This window comes from Phaenicophaeus curvirostris, chromosome 2, assembly GCF_032191515.1.
Source record: "Phaenicophaeus curvirostris isolate KB17595 chromosome 2, BPBGC_Pcur_1.0, whole genome shotgun sequence".
Taxonomy (NCBI): domain Eukaryota; kingdom Metazoa; phylum Chordata; class Aves; order Cuculiformes; family Cuculidae; genus Phaenicophaeus; species Phaenicophaeus curvirostris.
In genome coordinates this window covers 52,158,834-52,183,964 of record NC_091393.1, presented here as the reverse complement: position 1 = coordinate 52,183,964, position 25,131 = coordinate 52,158,834, and the positions used below count along the sequence as shown (strand labels likewise).

Here is a 25,131-nt window from a genome sequence, read left to right as displayed (position 1 = left end):
GTTTTTCAAGTTACTTGTGTTAGTTCCTTAAAATGGTTAGCATACGATAAGTTCCTTTTTTTTTTTTTAAAGATGTTTCCTGCAATTGGGTGGTCCATTCATCATTAGCCAGCGTGAACACATATGTATCTTTTTCAGAATTTGAGTAATTGTTGTTTCTTTGATTAAAAAAGGTGAAGCAAGTTCATGCATTGTCCGTAGTCAGCTGGAGAGGAGACTGACTTTGGTTTTGCCAGAAAAATGGTTTTCCCTCTCTGCCCACCCTCCTGCTTTATTCATGGATTTTTTTATTTCATTGCTGTGTCAGTTCATTAAGCAGCAAGTAGTTAGTGTCACATAACTGAAGACATACATTATCTTAAACACAAGCTGTATTTAGTGGTCTACAGACCGCTGCATGTCCCATGTATAGGAACAGTTAAACATTTCCTAGTCAACAGGAGAACAAAATCTTCTTTTCCCAGCAGCAGTGTGCGAAAATCTCCTGTGTTGGAAAGCAGATGCTTTACCCATTGTATCAGCTGGGGACACACACCTGGTTTGTGGATCAGTTGTTTTCTTAATCATAACTTGGAACAGAGGACTTTGATATGAAGTGAGGTCTCTTGAAAACTGCACATGGGGTGTTTTTATGTGACAGTTATAACATTTAATTGACTGTATAGTGTTTGATTTCTACTTCCAGTATTGTGATTCTGTGATCACACCTAGTGAGAACTCCAGGCCTCACTGTAACTGAATGAGCGAGAACCTCATTTCTTCTGCTCTGTTTGTTACACTTGCCCCATTTTTTCCTCCTATTGAGTTTCAAGCCAAACTTTACTTCTGGGTAAGCTTAGAATATTTGCAGCATCTACTTCTGTCAAATCCAAATACTGTGTCTCTTCTGAAGGAAGGGGAAAATATCATTTAATTTGATCTAGGAAGAATTGCTAACGAACAAATTGAATATACAATGTTTTAAATGGTGGTAGAGTTATCTGTCAGGGGTCGATCTGTGCTTAACATAGGGTACTCATGCCTGCACAAAGGAAGAAAAAAGCCCTTGCACGTATAGGAGTAAAGGTTAAAATAAGGTATCTACTACATCCTAAATAACAGGGAATTACTATGGCAATACAGTTTTGGAAGTTGCATTTGTAGAGGAGGAAAAAGCTTGAAAATGTAATCACTTTACAATACAGTTTTCGTATGATCAGCAGTATAAACTGGCCCTGTAATACATGCAAATGGCAGTTTCTTCTTAACAAATTTTGGAAAGGAGTGTAACTTCAGGCAAACTGATTGTCCCATCTGTTTTACAAGTGTCCTATTCTTCTGTGATATCCTTCAAATGTTGTGTGAGACAGTTGAGAGAACCAGGGTGCTGTAGACTATTAGAGTAAAAGTGTACTGCTAGCAATAATAGAGAGAGAGGAGGAGAGTGTGCACCTGGATGCAGCCAAGGCCATGCAAGATGCAGGGGGACGCAAATTCCCTCAGGCCAGGGTGTTTGGGTCTGTAATTTTCCTTTTTTTTTTTTTTTTTTCCAATAGCAGAAACTATCCTGCTGCGTGGATGCTTCAGGATTTTGTCATAAATTATTTCCATTTTCTCAATTTTTTTTGTTCTTTGACTGAATTCAGTTCAGTTATATGTATTTATTAGAAAAACAGCAGCTCTTCATTTGAAGACTGGTTTCTTCAGCTTCTGATATACATCTGGTAGTTTGTTCCAGTGCCTTATTGCTAATAGGAATTTAATTTCTATACCAAGTAGTATAGCTTCCACATTCAGCTGTTAGGCCTTTCTCCCAGATCAGAGAGCACTCTAGTGCGTTTTCTCCTTGCAAAATTCTACAGCTAATTGTCCTCTTAATTAAGAAATTATATCTTTCTGTTCTATCTGTCTGGTATAAGACGCTTTTCCTGCCCTTGAAAGAAACCCACTTTTCTTCTGCAGTCTACTTGATCTTGTGACTCATTTGTAAAATATGTTCATTGCTCCTATGTACGTCGTGTGATGTCAAGCAGGTTTGATGTTGCTGTTCTGGTGTAGAAGAGCCTGATATAGTGAAAGACTGCATTGACTCCTGTCATACTGCATCAGGAGGTCATACTGAGTTGCTCATTCTCTGCATGCTGACCTCTCTTTTAGGGCCACTGCTTATAATAATATGATCTTTTGCTTTGTATATATGATCCTTCTTCCTAAATGTGTTGCTCTGCATTTGATCGTGATGACATTTCCATTGTTTAACACAAGTTGGCTCAGGCACTTTGGATTTATCTGTTTTCAGATGCACGGTTGCAGGCGATTGACTTAATTCTTTTCAAGTGCCTTAGCAAGTGATAGGTCAATATATGAAGCAGTTCATCTTGAACTTGTGTCTTCAACTATGGAGAGCAAAGACAAAGTGACCAATTAGATGTCATCATAAAGAGAATCCATGCTGAAGGTGGCACAGCAGTGTTTATAGGTGTAGTCTGGTGGGCTGAATTAGAAATAGAAGAATTCCAAATGCCATTATGCTTTATGCTAACATAGGGTTGTACAAGTTTGTTACAAGGTGACTTTATAAAAGCTCTTCTACATAAAAAGGATGGGGATTTTTCTTACTACTCCTGTATCAAAGAAATTGCTTTCTGTACTATTAAGGCACTTTAATATACACATAATTACACAACATCCTTATCCCGCCAATTTCAATAAGTCAAAAGATGTTACAATTCTTAGAATTCCTTCCATTCTTTTAATAGTATGTAACATAACATGTCGCATAGTCTTTTGGCACCAGGTCTTATTAGGAATAATAGATCTGGCTAAGTTGAAATGTGCGAGTGCAGCATTTTGGGGGGTTTTTTTTGTTTGTTTGTTTTTTAAGAGGCCAGTTAAACAACAGTGTGCTGGTTTAATTCAGGCTGGTAACTCAGCCTACCCAACTGCTTTCTCACGCCACTGCAGTGAGATGGGAAGAGAAAGTAACTGTGGGAACTTGTGGGTTGGGATAAAGATAGTTTAATAGGTAAATCAAAAGCTGCACATGCAAGCAAAGCAAAATTCACTACTTCCCACTGGCAGGCCGGTGTTCAGCAGGGCTCCATCGCACCTAACAGTTACTTGGAAAGGCAAAATGCCATCACTCTGAACATCTTCACCTTCCTACTTCCTTGTAGTGCTTATTGCTGAGCATGATATCGTATAGTGTGGAATATCCCTGTGGTCAGTTGGGGTCAGCTGTCCCAGCTGTGTCCCCTCCCAGTTTCCTGTGCACCCCCAGCCTCCTTGCTGGTGGGGTGATGTGAGAAGCAGAAAAGGCCCTGGCCCTGTGCAGGCACTGCTCAGCAGTAACAAAAACATCCCTGTGTTATCCCACTGTTTAGGTTACAAATCCAAAACATAGCCCGTACCAGCTGTTATGAGGAAAACTAATTCTATCCCGGCCAAAACCAGCAGAAAAAGTTATATTTTAATGCAAACTTTCTGTGTTTTTTCCTGTCTTAATTTTATTTTTTAAGTTCTGAAATGGTTAGCCTGTCATTTCAGAAATACATCTTTAAGGGCAATGTGGCAGGGTTTAGAAAATTCCAATAAACTTATTTTTTAGCTCTATACATTATATTTTTGCTGGCACATCTTCGTATGCCCTGACGGGTCTGAGAAGGATGACTGCTTTTCTTCAACTAGTAATGCTGCATGTAATTCAGAACCCTAAATCATTACAGGTTTCTGAGATCAGTTGTTATGTATGTGTATCTCTTTCAAAAAAACCCCTTACTTCCTCTGTCTACACCCATCCCATTTTGCTTTCCAGGCAAACAAGGGGCTTTTGGTTTCCTGCTCTGCAGTCCATAACTTTTTGCTGTTAAGAAAACATCAGTGAATCTCCTGAAAAGTCTTTAATAAGCAACAACTAAAAGCTGCTGCTTTTAATTCCTTTTCTTCACTGAAAAAGATACAGTGACCACAGCAAAGCCTTGGTGTTGTACCTGACCCAGGTTTGCCGCGGATGTAAAGTGATGGTAGAAAAGGAGCTCAGAGGTACTTCCTAAGGCAGAAAGAATTCTACACAACCCTTGGCAGTTCAGTCTTCCCGAAGTAATCTGTTGCATCAGTAGCATCCTAGCAATAGCTGCTTTGGTAAAGCTTCCAGATGCGCTTTTTTAAAGAACTACCTGTGGAAGATAGTGGGGAGATGAAAGCAGAGGCAGTGATGAAGCCAACTATACACAAAAGAAGGGGAGAAGGTTACTCACAGTTGACTCTTTTTACACTCAGAAGATAAGCAGATAGGAGAATTTAATGTTGCATCTGGTCATAGCATTTTTTGTTTAATGCTTGAAAAGCCTTCAAAGATTCTTGGATAAAATACAATTTAGGCAGGCCTTGGTTGCCAAAGATGGAGGCTGTTGCATGGCTTTTGTATGGGTTACGTGCTGCTCTAACACTTGGAAAGAGGAAGCAAAGGAAATGAGGAATCTTTTCTGTCAATCCACTGTTCCTCTGAGCGGCAATGCAGGTTGCTAATTTTAGCCTGTCATTTGGAACAACCAGTGAGTAAGTATATCGGCGCTTACATTTTTTCTATTTGTTAGAATTGCATAATGTATATTAGTCATTTACCTGTAAACTTTTCTGGTACTAGAATAACACTGGCAGTAATAACACTAAAATGAATATAAATTATGGCAGGTTAAACCAAATGAACATCTTGAAATACTCTAAATGCAAAATTTCTCATTTCTGATAAAAAATGAGCAATTTGTTTTTCTCCTGTAGTATTTCTTTGATGCTGAGTTGCTTCCAGAGGCTGTAGCAACAATGGGTGTCCTGTTTCACACTTTTTTAAGTAGTGTTTCTCATTAGAGCTGATCAAGAGGTTGTTAGATTGGTGGCATTAGGAGCCCTCATAATTTAAGTATGTATGGAAATACAAACATTAATGTAAAATTTATTCTGAGTAGTCTCCTTCAAATGGTGTTTGGATTTTTTTGTAATCAAGAGTAGTGCTTCCCAAATTGCAGACATACCTGCTTTTATTTTGGATATGCTCTAGTTTCAGAAACAGCTGTTTTAAGTGATGATCTTTCACAAAACTTGTGGTGATTTTTTATTTATCTAACTTAAAATGTTTTATAAGTTGTGAACAAATATCAGCTTTCCATTTTAACAGTGGTGTTTATCTGAGTTTTAGATGAAATCTAAAAGTAAGTCTGAATTACAACTATATTGGCCCAGACTAGTTCTTCTTATTAAGAAGCTGAACATTTCTGTACAGTAGTCTCTTTAGTGGCCTTTAAACAAACTATATGTACAATTCGTCATAAGGTAGTCCAGGTTTTTATAGCCTGCGAAACATACAGGTTTGAACACAATAGAAATGCTGTAAACCTCAGTATACTGTGTACTTTAGTCTGCATGGTTTCTCTTCTCTCTAGAGCTTAAAGTCTAACCCCCCTTTTTTTTTTTTTTTTGTTCTCTCTGGAGAACAGAAAACTAATACTAAAAATATATAAATTAAATGAAAGGGGAGTACTGCCTGTCTGTTTCAGGGTGGAAATGGATCACCGGCTATGTTGACTTAAAAGCTGTAGATAAGTTGTGTTTGTAGAGGAGTTTGTTCCCTTTTCTTGACATTTATTCTCTAGTCACTGCCAAGTCTACTTCTGTGTGAAAATGGCTGTACAGCTGCTGTTAGTTCTGAGTAAAATAAGTGTCATAAGAGTTTGCATTTTTTGTGAATTGCAGATTTGTCAGTTCATTCCAGTGTGACCTTGGTGAATCTACATGTTTCACATCTTCAGTTATGCTGTGGGCAGAGCAGCAAGGCCCCATGAAATAGGTACAGGAAGCAACTAGCAGGAACCTCCCATGTTTTTATCATTTTATCCAGTGGTAAGTGTGAAAGTACTAGAATAGTTTCTCAGTAGAAGGAGGAAGCTGCTACACAGTTGTCAAAGGATGTGAAAGTAAATGGACTGTCTCATGTTTAGAAAACCCATTCTCTGTGAGACTTCTGTATAGACAGGATGAATATATAGCGAAGACACCTGGTTTGTTTTGGAGGAGGAAGTTACCTGATGTGTACACATAAGGCATTGAACATAAGGAGGACAGTAAAGAAACTATTCCCAGACCTGTACTTCATACCTTTTCCACTCTGCAGCTTAGTGTTGGAAAGGCTAATTGTCATTGTTACACTTGCAAAACATAACTCATGCCCCTTGCACTGCTATGAGCAACAATAAATGCTAAGATTGAAGAAAATAAATGTAGTATTCTTAAGAGTGCACTATTCTACTTCTGTGGAATTTTTGACATGCATGTTGCATTGTTGTAAAAGCATTTCCATTCTCTGGCATTTCTCTGTGTGTAGTGGTGTAGTATTGTCATGCTAAATGTGACTGACTGGTGTTTGAATGAGTCCAGTTTATCCTGTTAAACCAGTGTGGTAAGCTACCTTATAAAATATGCAGGCAGTTTCACCATGGAAGTTACAATTATTATTGTTAAAGGATTTTGAAAATTATTGCTTTCTTGACTAATAAACCTATATAAATATGTACATTTCCAAGATTAAACTACCTGTGTTTGTACGTGAATCATCTCTGGAAGGGCATGGAGCAAAAGATAAAGAAGTACAAGCAAAACTAGTGGGTTAGAACTGTTCAGAAGCAAGAACCCCCAAACCCTACCCAGAGTGTTTTATGCTAGTATGACTTGCTTGATTAGTAACTTGTAGTTCCTGTTACAGATAATGACACTATAACATCCTCCTTTGCTACCTGTAATTTGAAAGCAACTCTGACCACCCACACACACCTAAAATGGCAAAATTGCATTCGGAACAGAAATTTGTGACCAATTTTTGTGTAACCAAAGTACCAGGTAGTGACTTCCTTACAGTACTGGAAACAGTGGCTCGCTTGCTTTGAAATTACTCCCTTTCATGTACTAAAAAAAAAGCTGTTCAAGATATGATGGTGATTGTACCAATTCCAATCATGGAGTTGTCTTGAGCTTCTTTGTGCGTGTCCCAGTGGGATGCAAAGGCTCGGGCAGCAAGTTGTTTAACTGTAGTACTGTGATCACTCTTCTTCTCCATCTGCACCTGTACCTCAGGCAAAACCTGGCTATTGAGATAGTCAGTTTTCCACAATTTACAATGTTTGCATGCTTATTCATTTGTAGGTTTGTTTTAATTTGACTTCTTATTCCATGAAGTATCCTTGTGGTCTGGTAGTTTGCTGTTGGCTAGGTAAAAAATTTTCACTCAATAATGGTGATTATCTCATCAGCCCTTCTGTGAGTGCTTCTCCTTGCTTGCACACTCACAGTGGCATGTGGCAGGCCTGTGTTGCAGGATCCCCTTCACCGCAGCAGGGTGCTTAGTGCAGTGTATATTTGCCTTCCTGATTTAAGTATTTTTCTTGTTATTGTTCACTGAACTCTTATTTTAAGGTGGAATTGTGGGCATTTGTAATTGAAAATGGTAAGCTGAAAAGCCTTAGCCAGTCATATTCTTCAACTTCACCTCCCAAAAAATGCGACAAGAGGAAACCTGTGTCCTCTGTTCCCAAACAAAAATGCAGAGTTCTTTTCCCAAAAAGGAGGGCTAAAGCCTTGATTAATCTTCTTAGCCTGATCCTGGGATGTCTAGAGAACCTCAGAGAGGAACAGGCAGTCTTTCTTCCATTTCTGGCATTGCTGTGACTGCTGCTTGGAAAACTCTCTGAAATTTCTCATCTGTGTTTCAAGAAGAAACCAATAGAGACTGAAATCAGCTCATCAGAAGACAAGGACCTAAATAGGTGACTTGATTGCCACTTACGTGTGCAGGTGTGGGTAACAAACAGAAGCCTGAGAGAGCTCCATTGAATAAATGTATTTGTGACTGAAAGTTGAAACTAAACATATTTTTTTTAAAAAATTCATTTCCTTTGAGGAGTCAGGGTGACAATAGACATGTTTTCCCTCCTCTTGTCCTGTCACTGAATATTCTTTGCTGAAGTCTGAATTATGTATTTTTTTTAAAGACCATTCTGTACTTCAAACATGGCTTTTTGTGAGCTGAATTGGGAGTTTAATAGATGGGAAACCTGAGCCTGCACTGTGCAGAAGCAGAGCAGCCTCTAGTCCACTTTGGCTGTGAACAGGCTCACAGGTGAGGAAATGAGATTGGAAGCGGGGAAAAAAAAAAAATGAAAAAGTGGCTGTGCTGCTCTCCATGGCAATAACACAGTTGTTCTACTGGTAGTTTGTGTTTTTTTTGGTGCTAAAAGCAAGGAGTGTCCAGTGGTGTGCCTTGGTGATATGTGGTTTGTGAGCAGGCAAAGCCCAGCTCCTTTGCAGGTGCTGCTTTATGAAGAGGGCAGCGGGGCTGGGAGTAGAGGTGCTGAATAATGATTTCCTATGCAAGGTAGTGAGATTATAGGAGCAGCTGAGGAACAGCATTGTTACTTCCTCCTCCTCCTCAGCTGCTTCTGGAAGTCCTCAATCCTGTTGCTTTTATATATTTATCCACAGGAACATTCTAGTATGAGAGTCAGTAAGGCTAGTTATACCTCAAACTCCTGCACGTCTCCATTCTTGCTTATTCTAGATGATGTCTTTAAGGAGAAAATATGTTGTACTATGAAAAGAGGGCCTTCCTTCAGAAGTGAAAGAAGTGCCCAGGACCACAACGCTAAGGTATTGATTTACTAGGAAAGAAGCTTGGGCGTGGACTATGATGAGCGTGGTAGCTACTTCAGTATCTGCAAATGTGCACACTTGCTGTATGGTAAATAGAGCACAGTGAATGCAGTTCTGTGATAGCTGCAAAGTAGGCTTTTAGCACGTCTCATTTCTTCCTGGAGGAAAAAAAGCCTGCTTTTTAGGGTGCCTGTCTATATTCACTTCTGTTGTGCATCTATTCAGAGACTGTTGTCCAAAGAACTTGAGCTTAGTGTAGCGTCTGAGTCTGCCTCAAGCTTTGCTTCCATGCAGGTAGCTAAGGCAGCTATAAAACTGGAGAGATATGTTCGTTCCTTTGAGCTATTCATCTGAGCCATCACAACTTTTCTTGTATATTCTGCCATTCCTCTGTGCTGTCTCTTCTCAACTGCTCTTCAAGAGCATAACAGTTCTTATTACAGTTTTGGCTGCCCAGACTTCCCTTGATCTGATCAGACTTACTTTCTCTAGTCAGTGCTTCAGCATGGCTTCTGTCTCTGGCATATTCAAAGTTTATTTCTTACAGTTGGGGTTCATCATTATTGGTGGCACAGTTACCAAAGGTACTCAACTTAGTTTTAGCATCCGAACATCATGTTTGTATCTGCTTTTGTCCATCAGGAGTAGAATGGATCTGTTCGTCCATCAGGAGTAGAATGGATCTGTTCGTCCATCAGGAGCATCCATTAATATGAGGAAGGAGTCTGCCAAGAACAACTTAGTTGGCCAAGAGATCAAAAAAGATTTTTAGCCAAGGCAGAGAGACTCGTCAGTGAATTATATTAGCTTTACTGTCAATAACTTTGGATCCTCTGGAAAATAGCAAAGACATCACTTCTTCCTGTTTAATTCATGGCTCATTTGGTAAGGATACTAACATTCCAACCGCAGCTGAGGACTTCGCTGTTGTGGTGGAATTATTTCTCATTCAACTATAATTAGATCATTAAAAACATACTAGTCTCTTCCCTTTCCAGCCCTACACAAGTAAGATCTGTTTCTATAGTGAATTTGAATCTGCTTTTAATGGAAGACTTAAAATATTTAGTAATTTGTTCCCTGTCTGTTTCCCAAACAGCAGTTTTGTATGGTTTTTCTCCTAGAATAATAGGAGCAAAAAAGCCCATAATAGTCTTCAAAAGGGAAAATCAGCTGCCTTTAAAGAGTTTATCCTTGAATTTAATCTCGACGTACTTGTTTGATGTTACCTTGAGAGGCAGGGAGATGCAGTGTTTCATTTGAAGGTTGATTAGTTTCTTAATTATGCTTAGTGTGGCATTCCCTTTTGTGTATTTGCATTTGAGATTGCTTGCATGCTTGGATGTTAGGTGTGCAGTATCAAGTTGCATTGACTATCAACTTCTTGCTGCTGTTACTTAGGACTCTTCATCCTTATTTGTGATGATTCAAGAGTGATCAGAGGATTATCAGTTTCAGTTGTGGAAAACTAAAGGTGTGAGAACATATAATTTAATCACTTACAGAATACTTGCTAGCTTAGTTAGATTTTATTCAATGAGGGCTAAGCCACATAAATGGCTTCTTGCATGGAATTTGTCAGCTGCTGGGATCCACAGAACTGACTGGAGCAGAGATTGCTCTTTTAATCAATGCTACGACTTTACATGGTCCTCCATGGTGCTGTGGGACCTTGAGGATGGCAGGGCCAGATTCCTGAGCCCTTCTCCATGTTTACTGATGTTTGGCTGCTACATAAAAGTGTCCACCATGTGTATATTAGCAAATATTTAAAGATGAAAGAAGACCTGTAAATGCTGGAGAGGTGTTGTCTATATATACATTCCTAACCTATCTCTTACCTTCTTCTCCAGTGCCTTGGAAAGAAATGTAGATCCTTTGGCTAAAAACATCTGAGTGGGAATAGCATGTTCCACCCCTTTTGCAGCCTGTGGGCATTACACCTAGGCGCAAGGGTTTATCCCAGAGCTTTCTTGGACACCTCAGAAATAAGATTTTCTGGTTTGAGTAGTGCTTCCATATGGGTACATGGAGATAAGGTATCTGAGAGGGCAGTTTAGGTAATCAATTTCCCCTTGATGTACAGCATTTAGTGTATATCGGCAACAGTCTGCAAGCTTGGGGATGATTGCTCTTGATAGTCATTCTTTAGTAGTGCACTTAGTGTTAATATTATTGCCTCCCCCTTGTTTTGCAGCAGATTTTAAGGTTTCTTTGCCACCCACTTGTGTACCAGATTTCACTTGAACTACGGAGAAGAGGAAAACTTTACTCAGCCTTTTGGCAATCATCCCATTTCTGCGCTTTCATTTGCAAGCGATCAGCACAACATATATCACAGAAGTATATGCAAATTAATATTAAGCAAACTATATTTTTCTAAGTGCTCTAAGTTAGGTTAGGAGCAGGCATGCTTTCCCATGTGGCTGGGCCCCAGCATATGTGGGTTTTGTGGGTAAAGATGATAAACTCTGGCTGATGGAATGCATGGGATTTATTTTTTACAAAACCTAATATCAGGTGAGCATAAACTAATACCAGGAAGGGCAGGTTGGTAAAAGCTACTGGCAGCTTCTTTGTCATTACTGAGATTACTACTGTTTTCCATCTATCCAAGAACTAGGTAGACCTCAACAACATTGCTCCCTTAGGGAGTTGTAATCTTGCACTGGTTTCATTCTCAAAAAAAGAAAAAATGTCCCAAACTATCAATGTAGAAGTTGTCCACAATCTCCCTCACTCCCATCAGTTCCTAGAGACCTATGGACTCTGGAGAGTCTTCTGAATGGTGATTTCCCCTCATCTTGGGGGCTTGGTCCTAATTTCCTACAGATTTGGTACCTAAAGAACAGGTGTTTTATGATGTCAACAGCATTTTCAAGTCTTAAAGTTTTGATAGGGTCTGTGAAATCTGACTGTCAGATGACTTCTTTTTTAGGAAAATCTAAAGCAGGAGCTATTATCCTTAAGTAGTATCTAAAAGTTGAAATGAGGAGAGGATTTTTCGTGAAGAAAAAATGAAGCATAGATTAGCTGTACCTTTTTTTTTGTGAGAAACAAAGGTATTCAACATGTTTGCAGAGAATAATTTTGCTTTTAGTGGGAATTTTATTAAGTTTTCTGTACTGGCAAATGTTCTAAGATTCATGTAAATGTTATAGTCTAACAGCAATTAATTTATATTAAGCATCCCTTATTTGATATGCTGCTTCATGATAAAAATGATGCATTGGCTTCTGGAGGTTTTGAGACTTCCTTTTACAAAGCTTAGTTTCTCCCTCTGATGAACAAGACAAGCTTTGTAGGCTTTGTTTGCTTTCCTTCCCCTTCTCCTTCTTCCTCCTACACTTCGGGTGTGTGGGTTTTGATTTGTGTGGGTTTTTTTTCTTTCTGCCAGCTAGTCTCTGCACTAAGTGTCTGGAGTAGACTGCACTTAACTAGCCTATGCTTTTTCAAAGTGTAGTGTTAAATTCAAGGAGCTGAGCAGGATGCTAAGCTATTAATCCAACTTACTGACGAATGAACTTGATAAATTGATACAGTAGTTAGAGATATGTCTGCTCTACGCTCTCACTGAGGCTTCCACCTCCACAGCAGCATCAGCAGAAGGGTATGTGTGATTACCTTCCCTTGAAGCTTATGCTGAGAGAGTAGGTCTACAGGGAATGTCAGGCTGTTCCCTGGCAGCTGTTCCTTCCATCATCTTCGCTGTGCATGAGTTAAGCTCTGACAGGGAAGCTGGCCTTATCTCCCCAACTGTCACATCAATAGTGATGATGTGGGTGGGCAACTTATGATTTGCTTCCAATAAAGCTGCTAATCTGAGTCTGATAAAATAAGTATTTGAAAAAAAACCCTAATCTTTGACTTTTGAACTTCTGTTTGAAATGTTCTAATTAGTCCATGGCTTTATGGACTGATAGTTCACATGCACCATACTTAGTGTTGGTGTAAAATAATTACCATGGGTGAGAGTGCTTCCTAACACTATTGGGTTAAATGGTTTAATTTCCCTGAGGAGAAATTATTAGTATGTATTGGTGTCACATTGCTGGAAAGCTGATCAGTTCTTCCAGGTACTTAGTACATTTCAGAGCTGTGTAGCTGGGAACGTAAGGTTCGGCAGCTGCTCCTAACTTGTTCAAGTGCTGAATGCAAACTCACAGCATATCAGTGGGAGATGAAAGACTTCAGGAAGAAAGTACATGGTTGTTGCTTGTTTCTTCAGCAGTTTCTTCTTTACTTTTGTCTTTATACAATGTAGGCAAATAATGCCAGTGATCCTTGGTCCAGCTGGAACATTGGGAAGTCTGGGAACTGGGATAATGGAAATGCTGTTGACAGCTGGGCAGCAAAACCTGAAAGTGCAGCTGGCCACAGAAACAGTGCTTCAAATAATTGGGAGACAGCAGCAGCATTTGGTCATCCACAGGCATATCAAGGACCAGGTGTGCTAATAATCTTATTTTTTAAAACATTAGAGTAGGTGGACAGTAGAGGTATGAATTGCTTATTTTTTTCATAACTATAGAACATAGCATATATAAAAAACAACAAACAAACCAAAACAACAACAACAATAAATAAACCCCAAACCAGATCCCTAGTAATGCATTGCTCCTCAGGTAAAGTGGATGCTAATATAACAGGTTTTTTAAATAAATTCTTTTTTTTTAAATCAGATCCACAGTAACAAACACCTCAGACTTCTATGGAAGTCTGGCAAGCTGAGGTCTCGTGCATACCTGATCTATTCTTGGGCATGTTGTTTATCTTGCATAACTGGAGCTTAAACACTTTTGAATTTGTGCCTTCGTGCCTGTTAAGTAGTACTCTCTTAAATCCATAATTTTAGGAAGCAGCTAGCCTTTCAGAAGGCTTCAGTACCTTTTTATTGTAAAGGCCTAAATTAAGAGGAGAACTCATAACTGTGGAATGCTAACACAGAATCCATGAATATGGAACAGTGATGAGTTCATCTTAACACACCAGCATCTCTTCTTTCTTTTTTTTTCTTTTTCCCCTCCCTCAATGGATTTCCAGTGTAGTATTTTGCAGGTTGTATTTGGTGGGGATGATGGTAATTGAGGAGGTGTCACAAATAAAAGGCCGGACTTGCTCTTGATATATTTACCTTGTTCATTATTTGTGTATGAGTGCTAAAGTAGCTGCTTCTGCTTTTAAAGAGAAAATATTTAACTTTCTGCTTTCCCTACCCTCCTGCCCCCTTTTGTGCTTCAGCAGCAGCTGATGACGATGATTGGGACGATGACTGGGATGACCCAAAATCAGCTTCACCATCTTATATTGGTTACAAGGAGACTGAGGCATCAGAGGCTGGAGGGGTCCAACGTGGAAATTCTCGTGGAGCTGCTATGAAGTTACCACTTAACAAGTAATGGAAAACGTGGGGCAAATGTGTATATATTGAAGAGAATTGAAATATGTCAAGATGTGTAAATGTGTGACCATTCAGCCTTCTTGAAATATGCAATGTAAATATTACAGTTTGAGGGTAAAAGTGGAGATGGCTTTTTAGCTCAGTATTCTCCCTGTGCGATCGGAGAACACTGACCCATGAAAGCCTGAAAGTACATGACAAAGCTGTATAATTTTTGGAGGTGTTATACAGGCAAATAACAGTTTTGCAAGGTCTGAACTTTTGGGCGTACTGATCTGTAAAATTTAACTATCTTTAACACTATGTGCACTTAGTTAAAATGAAAATCAAACAAACTGCCCTGGAATTTGTGAGCAATTTGAGTTGCTTGAAGTGGGGAAACATTCTGCTTTCCCACGTCTGTGCTTCACCCTGTTCATTCTTGAGGCACAGATGGCTTGATTTTTAGATAAAGGTATTGCAAAAGATGAAGCTTTGTCAGGCTTATACTAGCATTATCTAATGTTACAATTTAAGGTTTGTATATTCTAAGACTGTTGTTACTCCGAGAAGTTACTGTGTGGTAATCCTTAAGTGCTTGGAAGCAGGGTGGAAAAGGATTGAAGAAAAATGGTCTCCTCGGGTAGGTATATAAAATTAACAACAGGTCATGCAGAAGAGACAGCTGATTTTGTTCATCTGGGTAGGTTCTGTCCAGTTGTGCAACACTGCCTCTGCATCATTGTGGCACCTACTTGTTGCAAACCCATTTAGTATAGCCAGTGTAAACGTATCACCTTATCTAAGAGCATTACTTGTCTGTGAAGTAAGTCTACTTTACTGCTCATGTTCCTGAAGGGAACTTGAAGGGCTGCGTGCCATCCTAATTAGAAAGAGAACCACCATTTGGTTTTTCTAAGGCTTTTTACACAGACTTTGAGGACCTTACGGTGATTTTTTGTGTGGTGGTCTTTCTAAATGGTGAATACATTATTTAACAATGTTTGTGTTTATAAGCACTTGGTAAATCTGCAGTTCACCATTCTTTCAGATGATTGAATTCTCATCATCTGAAAGGGCTGGATGGTGTGCGTAAGCACGTGTGTGTGTGCATTTCCAGACAGGGTGGACTACAGTAGAGTGGCAGATGTCTTGCTATTATGCTTGGCTCTTGGGCTGCAGAGCACAAGTAGCTATAATGCTTTGCCTTGGAAGGAGAGGCCTGTGTTACACAAAGAAGAGCTGGAGGTCAGTAGCTAAAACTTTTCTGCCTTTTTTGAGGAAATCATTAGTTGTTTAAGTAATCCACATCAATTCTTTTCAGTACTTGAGAAATACTGAGGTTTACTTCTTAATTGACAGGTAATTCTGCATGTGTCGGAGGAAGGAAAATATGGAATAAACTTATCACTTTGTTTTATTGTTAGATTTCCTGGATTTGCAAAACCTGGGATGGAACAGTATCTGTTGGCAAAGCAGCTAGCAAAACCCAAAGAGAAAATTCCCATAATTGTAAGTTGGGGATGTATGTGTAGGTTTTGTGTGGGGGTGGTGTGGTTGGTTTTGGGGTTGGGGTTTTATGTTTGGGGTTTTTTTTTGGTGGTGGTTTGTTGGGTTTTTTTAATCCTCTCCACCCTTCCTGTTTCCCCAACTTAACTTTTAGCCTTGGGGTTGCTATATGTGTTTGGGTCAAAAGAAATTGCTACTGAACATAAAATTAGAAATAGAACTGTCATAATAAAACTGTGTACTATTTAAGTATTTCAAAGTTGTGCTAGACTACATTTCAAAGTCATATCATTGAGGGATTTGTCAGGGTCAAGTCTTAACTCCTTTCTTCTCAGTGTGCTGATTTATTATTATTTTTTTATTACTATTCTTTTTTTCAGTACTTTTTTTTGTGCTGCATCTGCATTACTTGTGATCATGAAAATAAGCCTTTTTGGAACTGGGAGGGAGGGCAAATGCATTATAGTGTCTATTAATTATCTAGGTAGTTATCTAGTATGTAGGAGCTACATTCATAAAGATTTACAATGTTCAGTCACGATGGTCAATCAGATCATCGTATGATCTTAAAAACTAAACTCCCCCCTATATATATGCTGTTCTAGTGAAATGTGGTTGAATTAGCAATCCCTAGACTTTCCTAAAGAAGTGGTGAAAATTGTAAAATACAGAATAAGATAAACGCAGCTGTGGCTGCAAAAACCTGTATTTTCCGACTGTCAGGCTCAGATTGAAATCAATAAAAACTTTCAAGTGAAGAGGGAAAGTATTTGTCTCCTTGTTTGCAGCTGGTACAAGATGATGCATTCAAAGATGATATTTGCAATTTCTTGCAGATTGGCGATTATGGCCCAATGTGGGTTTATCCTACCTCTACATTTGACTGTGTGGTAGCAGATCCCAAAAAAGGTTCTAAAATGTATGGTCTCAAGAGCTACATTGAATATCAGCTGACCTGCACTGTAAGTGTATCTCAAATGGAATATTCTCTCTCACAAATATGGGTCACTTGTAGTTAGAAATAATATAGTTTATGTGACTTGATAACAGGATTGTAAGAGTAGATGTTAGCCGTCACAATATTTTTTTCCCTAAAGTGATATTTTGTTCTAGCATTTCAAGTTTTTCTATAATTACAGATTCAAGGCTCTAAATCGTAAATGTTATTTATATTCCACATGGTTTTCTTGTTCTGGTCATGCTTGTTTCATGTCACAGTATGCAGCTGCCTGTCAAAATTCAGGGTTGCGTTTCTCTTACAGAACACTAATCGGTCTGTCAACCACAGATACAAGCACTTTGACTGGCTGTATGAGCGTCTCCTGGTTAAATTTGGATTAGCCATTCCAATCCCCTCTCTTCCAGACAAGCAAGTAACAGGTAACTATTCCCAGTTGTTGAATTCACGAGGTGGCAAATAAGATCACTTTTTTTTTTTTTTAACAAGGTTCAGTTATTTCATAGTGTTTGCTTTTTCCCATTATTTTTAAAGAGGGTATCAAACCCTCCTATCCTTTCAGTAATCAAAACTTTACGATGAAGTGTGATGGCCTGTTGATAATAAAATATCAGCACTAAGAGCATCATTTCAGAGCTTAGGCTTACTCACCTAGTCCAGTGATTTTTAAAAAAGTAGTTGAAATAAAAAAAAAAACACATAATCACTACAGAAGAGAATATTTATTATTGGAGAAGAGAGATAATTAGTTAAGTTCTAAATTTGATGATTGTCTGGAGAAATGGGTTTTTTGCAGGGATGTTTCTGTTGGGGGGAGGATGACTATTTTTCTTTTGCATTTTTGTATATGTGTTAGGTTGTAGGAGCTTTGAAGCAAAGCCCTTGAAGGAAAGGGAACATCCTCTGACAAGTTGGGTTTTTATTGCTTGCGAGTAAAATGTTGCCCCTGTAGCTCAATTTCACACTTGATTTAGAAAATGTAGCTCATTTTTATAGCATTCTGCTCTGGTTTCTCAGTTCAGCATCACCAAACTCTCTGAAACTTATGGAAATCTTTTGTTCTGACTACAAGAGAAGTGGGATTGAACCCTTTAAATGCTCATGAGTTCAGTCATTGCTGTTTGAATATGGCAATGGCTTCGTGTTTTCAGTAGTCTCTGGCTTCCTTACTACAAGGGTGTGCTAGAGTGCGTGTGAAGAAAAGAATGGAGAGCTGTATAGAAGGAAAATGGATTACTTTTGTCCATTTCCAGTTGTGTGTTTTCTGATAAGATTTTTATTCAGCCTTTGCGACTACCAGCCAAAACCAAACATACAAAAGCCGGCATGTCGCCAACCATGTGGCTGTGGGCATCACTGAAAAAGCAGCAGCTCTGCTGTGCTTGAAGAAAGCTAAGCATTGATGCAGACACTGGGATAAATGCCGAGGAAGCTGAAAAGTGAGGAAGTTACTTCCTTCCTCTCCTCTTAGTCTCTTAGAATTCTCTAGTATTTTTGCTTAAACATGTGCATGTGAACTAAAAGGAAACCAGAATACTTGATGGGATCTCTACATTTTATTGTAACTTTAAAAGACTCAAGGGTTTGGCATTACAGTTAAACCTTGCCTGTGGATTTCAGTCTTCCGGAGTCTGTGGGAGAGAAAGCATGCCTCTCTTCCTCTTTTTCTCTGGCTTTTTAAACATTATGGGAAACACTGAAAAAACATCCTTATTTTTCTTTGTGTTTAGGGTGCTTCTTTCTGAAGACTGTCTAGAGAAGTATTTGTAGGCTATTATTCTTGGAAAAGCAAGATTCTTGACAAATAGACTGACTTTGCTCAGGATCATGGTTTTACTGGTGATGATATGCCTGTTGACTAGCACGTAACTTCCAAATGTTACTGTTCCTGTTGCCTTGCGTTCCTTATGCTGGCAGGAACGCTGCAGAGATTTCAGTATAGATTAAGGTGGGAAAAGGTATTGCTGCAAGTTATATAATGGCTTCTCCATAGTAGTTTAATTTTTTACCCTATCTAATTTGCAGGAAATATAACTAAACTTCTTTCCTCAGTAGTTAGGTTCTTTACCTTCTAGTCTTGCTAGTTTCCATATTTGCAATAAAAAAACCAAAACAAAACATCACAAGAAAACACAACCTTGTGTAGCTGCTGCCATAGTGAAAATATACTGAAAGAGTAAGTGCATTCAAGATTTGTCACGTGCGCTGCTATGGAAATAGGAAGAGTTGGATGCTGGAGAAATCTCTTGTTCCTTTCAAATACGTCCTGGTCACTGTGTGTTTTAAAAGTCTGACATTCAAAATTTTTTTTAATTCTCTAAATGCTAAAATGAAGAGGTTCTTGTAAATACACAGTGATGATGCACTGCTGATTAAAAAAAAAATTAATTATTTAAATAGTTTGTGTTAAAATCTCTGAACTACCAAAAAAATGAGTTAGTCTTACATGTGTGTATTCAAACCAGTTTATATATATGATTTATTGAGATTTTTTTTGAGTTTTTTTAACACGTTCATTTACTTATATAGAAACATATTTAGGGGAGGTACTGCTTTTTTAAATCTGCTATTCATACCTGAGCAGTCCAGTTTCAAATGCTTTGTTAGCTAGGACATGACAGCTTGGAAAGTAAGTAGTTTCTTTTTCTCTAATGTTTTTGAGCCTTATATTGGCCAAGGATGCACTAGACTGTATCAGAAAAATGTCTGCATTCTGAGCCTGTACTTAGCTTTTCTCTTGGGTCACCTCAATACCTAATTTTTCCATCTGAAAGTCTATTAAGTGCTTTTTTTTCCACAAAAAAATGTATTTGATTTGTAGGTGGGGATTGTTTGGTTTTTGTTAGTATTTCCTGACTATCTTTAAAAGGAGGAGTATTCTCAGTCAGTAACCAATACACTGTAATAGAAGGTTCTTCTGATTTGTCAGCATAATGTTTCTTGTAAGTTCTGAGTTATTAAATGGTTAATAGATGAATTACAGGTCCTGTTTTAATTAAAAAAAAAAAGTTGAGGGTACTAGAGTAGGAACGTAACCTCTGCTGTTAAATATATAACAGGGCGCTTTGAAGAAGAATTTATCAAAATGCGTATGGAGAGACTGCAAGCTTGGATGACAAGGATGTGTCGCCATCCTGTTGTCTCAGAAAGCGAAGTTTTCCAGCAATTTCTCAATTTCCGTGATGAGAAGGTAAGAAATAGAAGTTCAGACAGAGACTGAGGAATTGCTTCCTCCCACCCCGCCTCTCCACCCTGTTCAGCTTTGTAGCCTTCTCATTTGTCTGCCCTCCTGTGGGCACTAGTGACAGCTGAAACCCTCTGTGTTTACTAACTCGCTCAGCTGACTGAACGAAATGAGGCATATAGTTGATTCTGTGAAATGCTATGTGCTGTTCCAACAGAGAAGTATTCTTTCAAGTAGCTTTGTTGCCAGTCCTTTAAGGACAGTTTGTGTCCTCCAGCAGAATAGGAACATGCATAACAATTCTTTTAGCTGTTGCCCTCATGTGTCTCTCTTACACTTACTAATTACTGTGGTCCTCTGGTACTGCTTTGCTAACAGAAGCTACTTTGTAGCGTATCTTGGGTGCTCTGATCCTGTATTAGATGAAAAATTATCGCCCTGCCCCCGACAGTTTTCACTGGCATGGGCTGCAACAGTGTTGTGCTGCAATCTTACCTGGCAGAACCAGCCCTTTTTCATTCCTATGTGCTTCCTACCCTCAGCATCTTCACAGAATCACAGAATCACAGAATAACCAGGTTGGAAGAGACCCACCGGATCATCGAGTCCAACCATTCCCATCAAACACTAAACTATATCCCTCAGCACCTCATCCACCCGTGCCTTAAACACCTCCAGGGAAGGTGACTCAACCACCTCCCTGGGCAGCCTGTTCCAGTGCCCAATGACCCTTTCTGTAAAGAATTTTTTCCTAACGTCTAGCCTAAACCTCCCCTGGCGGAGCTTGAGGCCATTCCCTCTTGTCCTGTCCCCTGTCACTTGGAAGAAGAGGCCAGCACCCTCCTCTCTACAACCTCCTTTCAGGTAGTTGTAGAGAGCAATGAGGTCTCCCCTCAGCCTCCTCTTCTCCAGGCTAAACAACCCCAGCTCTCTCAGCCATTCCTCATAAGGCCTGTTCTCCAGCCCCTTCACCAGCTTTGTTGCTCTTCTCTGGACTCATTCCAGAGCCTCAACATCCTTCTTATGATGAGGGGTCCAGAACTGAACACACATTTGAAGAGGCTTTAATATCTTCACCTTCAGTATGCGTTCAGTAAATAATGGTTTCTTCATGGCTGAACTGCTCTCTGTTACTATTCTTCGGGGTACCTACTGATGAGGAAATAAATAGGAAAACTCTGCTGCTTCCTCCTCAGAATAGTCATACTTCTAAAGTAGAGTTTGCTGATAAAATAAATGATCCTTAGAGGTTTTTAAGACTAGAGTGGATAAAGCCCTGAGTAAATAAGGTCACGGCTGCCCATGTTTGAGTAGGAGGTTGAAGTAGGAACATCCTGAGGTCACTTCCAACCAGATGTATTCTGCGGTCACATAACTAGCAGTCCTAGTGAAGCACTATTTGGATGGCCAGTGGAGAGTTGTATAATTGTGCTAGCTAGTCAGCAGTTCTTAGTAGTTTGCTTATGGACTGATATAAACAGAACAGATGTTGCAATACATCTGGGATTCTTAACCTTTCTATTTGTTCCCATGAAGAACTTATTGTGGCAATTGCATAATAGTCTCGTGATCTTCTTGAGTGGCTTCTGATATTGGCAGTATCACATGTGCAGATACAGCTGAGTATAATTGCTCTTACCCTGTGCTTCAGTAATATACAAGAAGGGTCTGTTTACCCCAGAATTTGGAAAACAAAATGTTCAAGGAGGAAGGAGGGAAACTCTTAAGAAACCTTGGCCCTACAGAAACTTCTGTTCAAAAGGTTTTAATTTATGGATGGCCTATTGGTTAAGTGTTCTCCTAAATACTGCTTCCACTGCTGCAGTGCATGCCCTTAAAGATGCATAAACAGTGGCTATCAAACTTTGTCTTTTTTTTTTTTCTTCTCTTTCCTCAAGGAGTGGAAAACTGGAAAGCGGAAGGCAGAGAAAGATGAAACAGTAGGGGTCCTGATCTTTTCTACAATGGAACCAGAAGCTCCTGACTTGGACATGGTAGAAATGTAAGGCAGTTTCTTTTTGCATGGACATTATGCATCTAGATATACAACTGCCGCTGAACTAATGTAAAACTAGAGGAGAGAGAGTGTGCATATATTCATGGATTTGAAGAGGTACTCATCAAGGCAGAGCTGAAAAATTTTGAATATGAGATTTTCTTATCACCCTCTCCAAAACTTAGTGGAACTCCATGTCTCGTCTCTTTAGCTTTGGTGGCTGAATACTGATCCTAAAAAGATTTACACAAAGCTGGTTGATGAGATAGAGTATTGGCAGATCTTACGGAGTTATGTTTAATATTGCTATGGAAGTATATTTTGGTCTTTAATCCTTCAGTTGTGAATGGTTCCGAAGTGTGCTAGACTTACTGAGTAGCTTAGGTTGCTTCTGTGCAAGGCCTGTCTCTTACAGGCTTTGGCTGAGAGCATTTGTAAGATTTGATGGAGTTTGAATGATGCTCATAGAAAATTAGAAAATATGTGTCTAGTTTTCTTTTGTAGAGTTCACAGAGCATTGCTGTGTATGCAGTGCTGTGTTAAGGGAAAGCTTTTATAGCTGCCTGAAAACATGCTTAAGGAAGGTGGAAAAAGCACATGCTAATTCAGAACTCTCTTCTGAGCATCGCTGATTTTTTTCCTTCTGTATAACAAAACTGAACGTACTGGTATTATCATTATAATGTAAAGTTAAGCATATATATTTCCCTAGAAGAACTACTATATTATATTTTTTTTTTTATTCACCTAATTTAGACCTTCATTTAAACTACTTGGAAGAAATATTTTTTTTCTATTTGTTCATTGGTGTGTGAATTTTGCTACTTCTGGCCCCATTGGTTTTTTGAAAGTAACAAACTATAGTAAGAATGATAGTCCAGTGCCACGTGTTTTACAAACAGGGAAAAAGAAAATGAAAAATGCTTATATCTGAAGAGGGAAATTCTGACCTTGGTGAAATGGCACAGATTTCAAGGAATTAATTTCTCCATTTGGTTTTTTTTTTTCTAAGACTTAGTTGACCCTACTAAACATCTCAGTGTTGTGTTTAAGGGTCATATCGTGCACCTGTTAAACTGTGGTTTTGTTTTGCTTTTTCCAAATGCCACAGAGAACAGAAATGCGATGCAGTGGGTAGGTTCACCAAAGCAATGGATGATGGAGTTAAAGAGCTGCTGACAGTGGGACAGGAGCACTGGAAGAGGTGTACAGGGCGTAAGTGTCCCTTCTAAACTCAGCTGTCATGTCTGTGTTAGTTCTCTCTGTTTTATTTTTATTGTTGTTTTTGTTTATAATCTAAATCACATCTTAAAACTAAAGGAGATTATCATTATTATCAGGATTGTATGGCGTTCTGTCTGCTTTCATTCTCTGGGAGGATATGTGGTACAAGTCTTTTTGTTTTGGTTTGGTTTTTTTTCTTCTCTCATAACACAAATATCTGATCCCTGACCATAGGTTTATTAAAAGTTAAATAATCCTAGTAATCCAGCTAAAGCCCTTGTTGGATCTGTTCTCATATATTTGTCATTTATCTACCTTTTAGTGATATGGGCAAAGTAGACCTGTCTGTTTTGAAATCATAAATGGTTGGTTTTATTAACCCCTTATTTAGGATTTTTGCATGCCAGGAGGAGTGATTTAAAGATTAAATGAGTTTAAAAAACAGAAAAAAAAATAAAAACCAACTTGATTCTAACTTAATCTTTAGCCCAATTCTTTTTCTCCTATCTTGTCTCTTCCTTCCCACAGATATTTAGGGTTGCAGAACTTCACACCAAGTCCCTATGAGACTGCCTGGGCTCTAATTTCCTAGTCCACAGCAGTGTTCAGTGTTTGTGGCCACCACAAGGCAGCTATTGAAAGGAAGCAGGTACTACAGCTGAGGATCATAATAAGAAATACTTCAGGGCAGGCTGTAGTGTCTGGCAACCAAAGACCTATCACATAAATCTCAATTTTTTTTTTCTTTTTCTTTTTTTTTTTAATGCTTTCTTACTCCTACAAAAATCACTTTGTCCCAGACTTGAGAGGATGTTCATCTCCTGAGTTTTATCCCTCTGCTGCTTTCTAATCTAGCCATGCAGCTGCAGTTGAATATCTCAGGCTGACTGGAGGGGATGGGAAGTATAGAAGCCCAGTCTCTTCTGGTAGTGATTACATTAAACCTTAGTATCAGTAGGTTGACATGTTTAAATTGTTTACATTTCTCCACTTTTGAATAAGAGGGTTTTCTTTTATGTTTCACTGACCCTCCTGCTGGTTGAAAATAGTTTAACACAGGACACAGGTCTAACATTGTACAGATTTCGCTTCACTAGGAAGTGATACCAAGGGGGAAGTGGAGGGCAGGGGAAAGAATAAGGTCCCTCAGATGAGACTAGAAAAATAGTGCTGCTTTGCAGTTACAGAAGCGATGATCAAACCCACCATAGTTAAGGGCTGGCTGTGACCAGTGCTTGCTGTAGAAATTCAATATTTTGTTCACTGCTGAAATCTCCCTAAACTTGTGACATTAGTGCTTTAGGTATGGAATGACTCCTCTGATACTTACAGCCATTAATTAGTTAGCAAAAATGCAGTAAGTCAGATGCGATTGTATTATGAATTGTAACTATAAACTTTCCAGACATCACTACTGAATAGAAAAAGGGGACTGGCAAATTAGGGCACGCAAAACTGGAGAATTTCAGTAGTCTCTTAGGTTTTAAGTTCCCCATCAGCTCTGGTACTAACTCATAGTCAGAAATATTTTTGGCATTTCCTGAGCTAAGTGCATTCTATTCTATGATATTTAAAATGTCTGTTAGCGGAAACTTCTTAAATACAAGTGAAAAGAAACCAAACAGTTTCCACTGGCAATTCAGTAACAAGTTAATGGCTGATAACAGAACTCTAGTACTCTGAATGGTAGTTGTTGTATGACAAATACCAGTTCTCGTAAGTAATCTAACTTCTGGGCTAGAAATTCATCAAAGATAATAAACAAAATTATGTGATTTGGGAATTTTGGTTTGTCTTGCTTATTTTACCACACAAAGGGGTTCCTGTGTGAAAATCAGGTTGTGTGGGAAGCTAGAGCAACTGAAAAACTGCTGTTAATCTGGACGGTGTGCCCTTTGAACAGAAATGTTTGACAATAAAACCACATCTATTTGGGGTTTTTTTCTGCTAGCATAGGTAGCTATCACTTTTCACATGGCCTTTTAAGCCTCTGAGGTGGAGGCACTCAAAGTGTTAATAATTAATGCAGTCAGAAATCACAGCTTATTGACTTAGTTGTGAGGAAGTAATTTATGCATACATTTTCAATAGATTTTAAAACCAATTTTATTACTTAGGTACTTACATTGGTTTTGGTTCCTTGGTAATCTTGGTTTCTAATGCCTTTAAATATAAAATCCATGAGTTGAGGAGAGTTTGGGTATGGT

The 25,131-nt window shown here is 38.8% G+C and overlaps 1 protein-coding gene across 2 annotated transcripts in view; it reads left to right on the top strand.

The window, feature by feature from the left end:
• The window catches only part of SNX9 (sorting nexin 9), a 58,777-nt gene that overhangs the window by 21,992 nt on the left and 11,654 nt on the right, over positions 1 to 25,131 (top strand). Inside the window, exons 5-12 of one of the 2 annotated variants that reach the window (XM_069852063.1) lie at positions 12,938 to 13,121; positions 13,918 to 14,068; positions 15,481 to 15,565; positions 16,399 to 16,524; positions 16,825 to 16,942; positions 19,580 to 19,710; positions 21,603 to 21,706; positions 22,812 to 22,915. In XM_069852063.1, the coding sequence (XP_069708164.1) occupies positions 12,938 to 13,121; positions 13,918 to 14,068; positions 15,481 to 15,565; positions 16,399 to 16,524; positions 16,825 to 16,942; positions 19,580 to 19,710; positions 21,603 to 21,706; positions 22,812 to 22,915 (1,003 nt within the window). Of the gene's footprint in view, positions 1 to 12,937; positions 13,122 to 13,914; positions 14,069 to 15,480; positions 15,566 to 16,398; positions 16,525 to 16,824; positions 16,943 to 19,579; positions 19,711 to 21,602; positions 21,707 to 22,811; positions 22,916 to 25,131 lie in introns of both variants that reach the window. The other variant, XM_069852062.1, reaches the window with a different exon arrangement.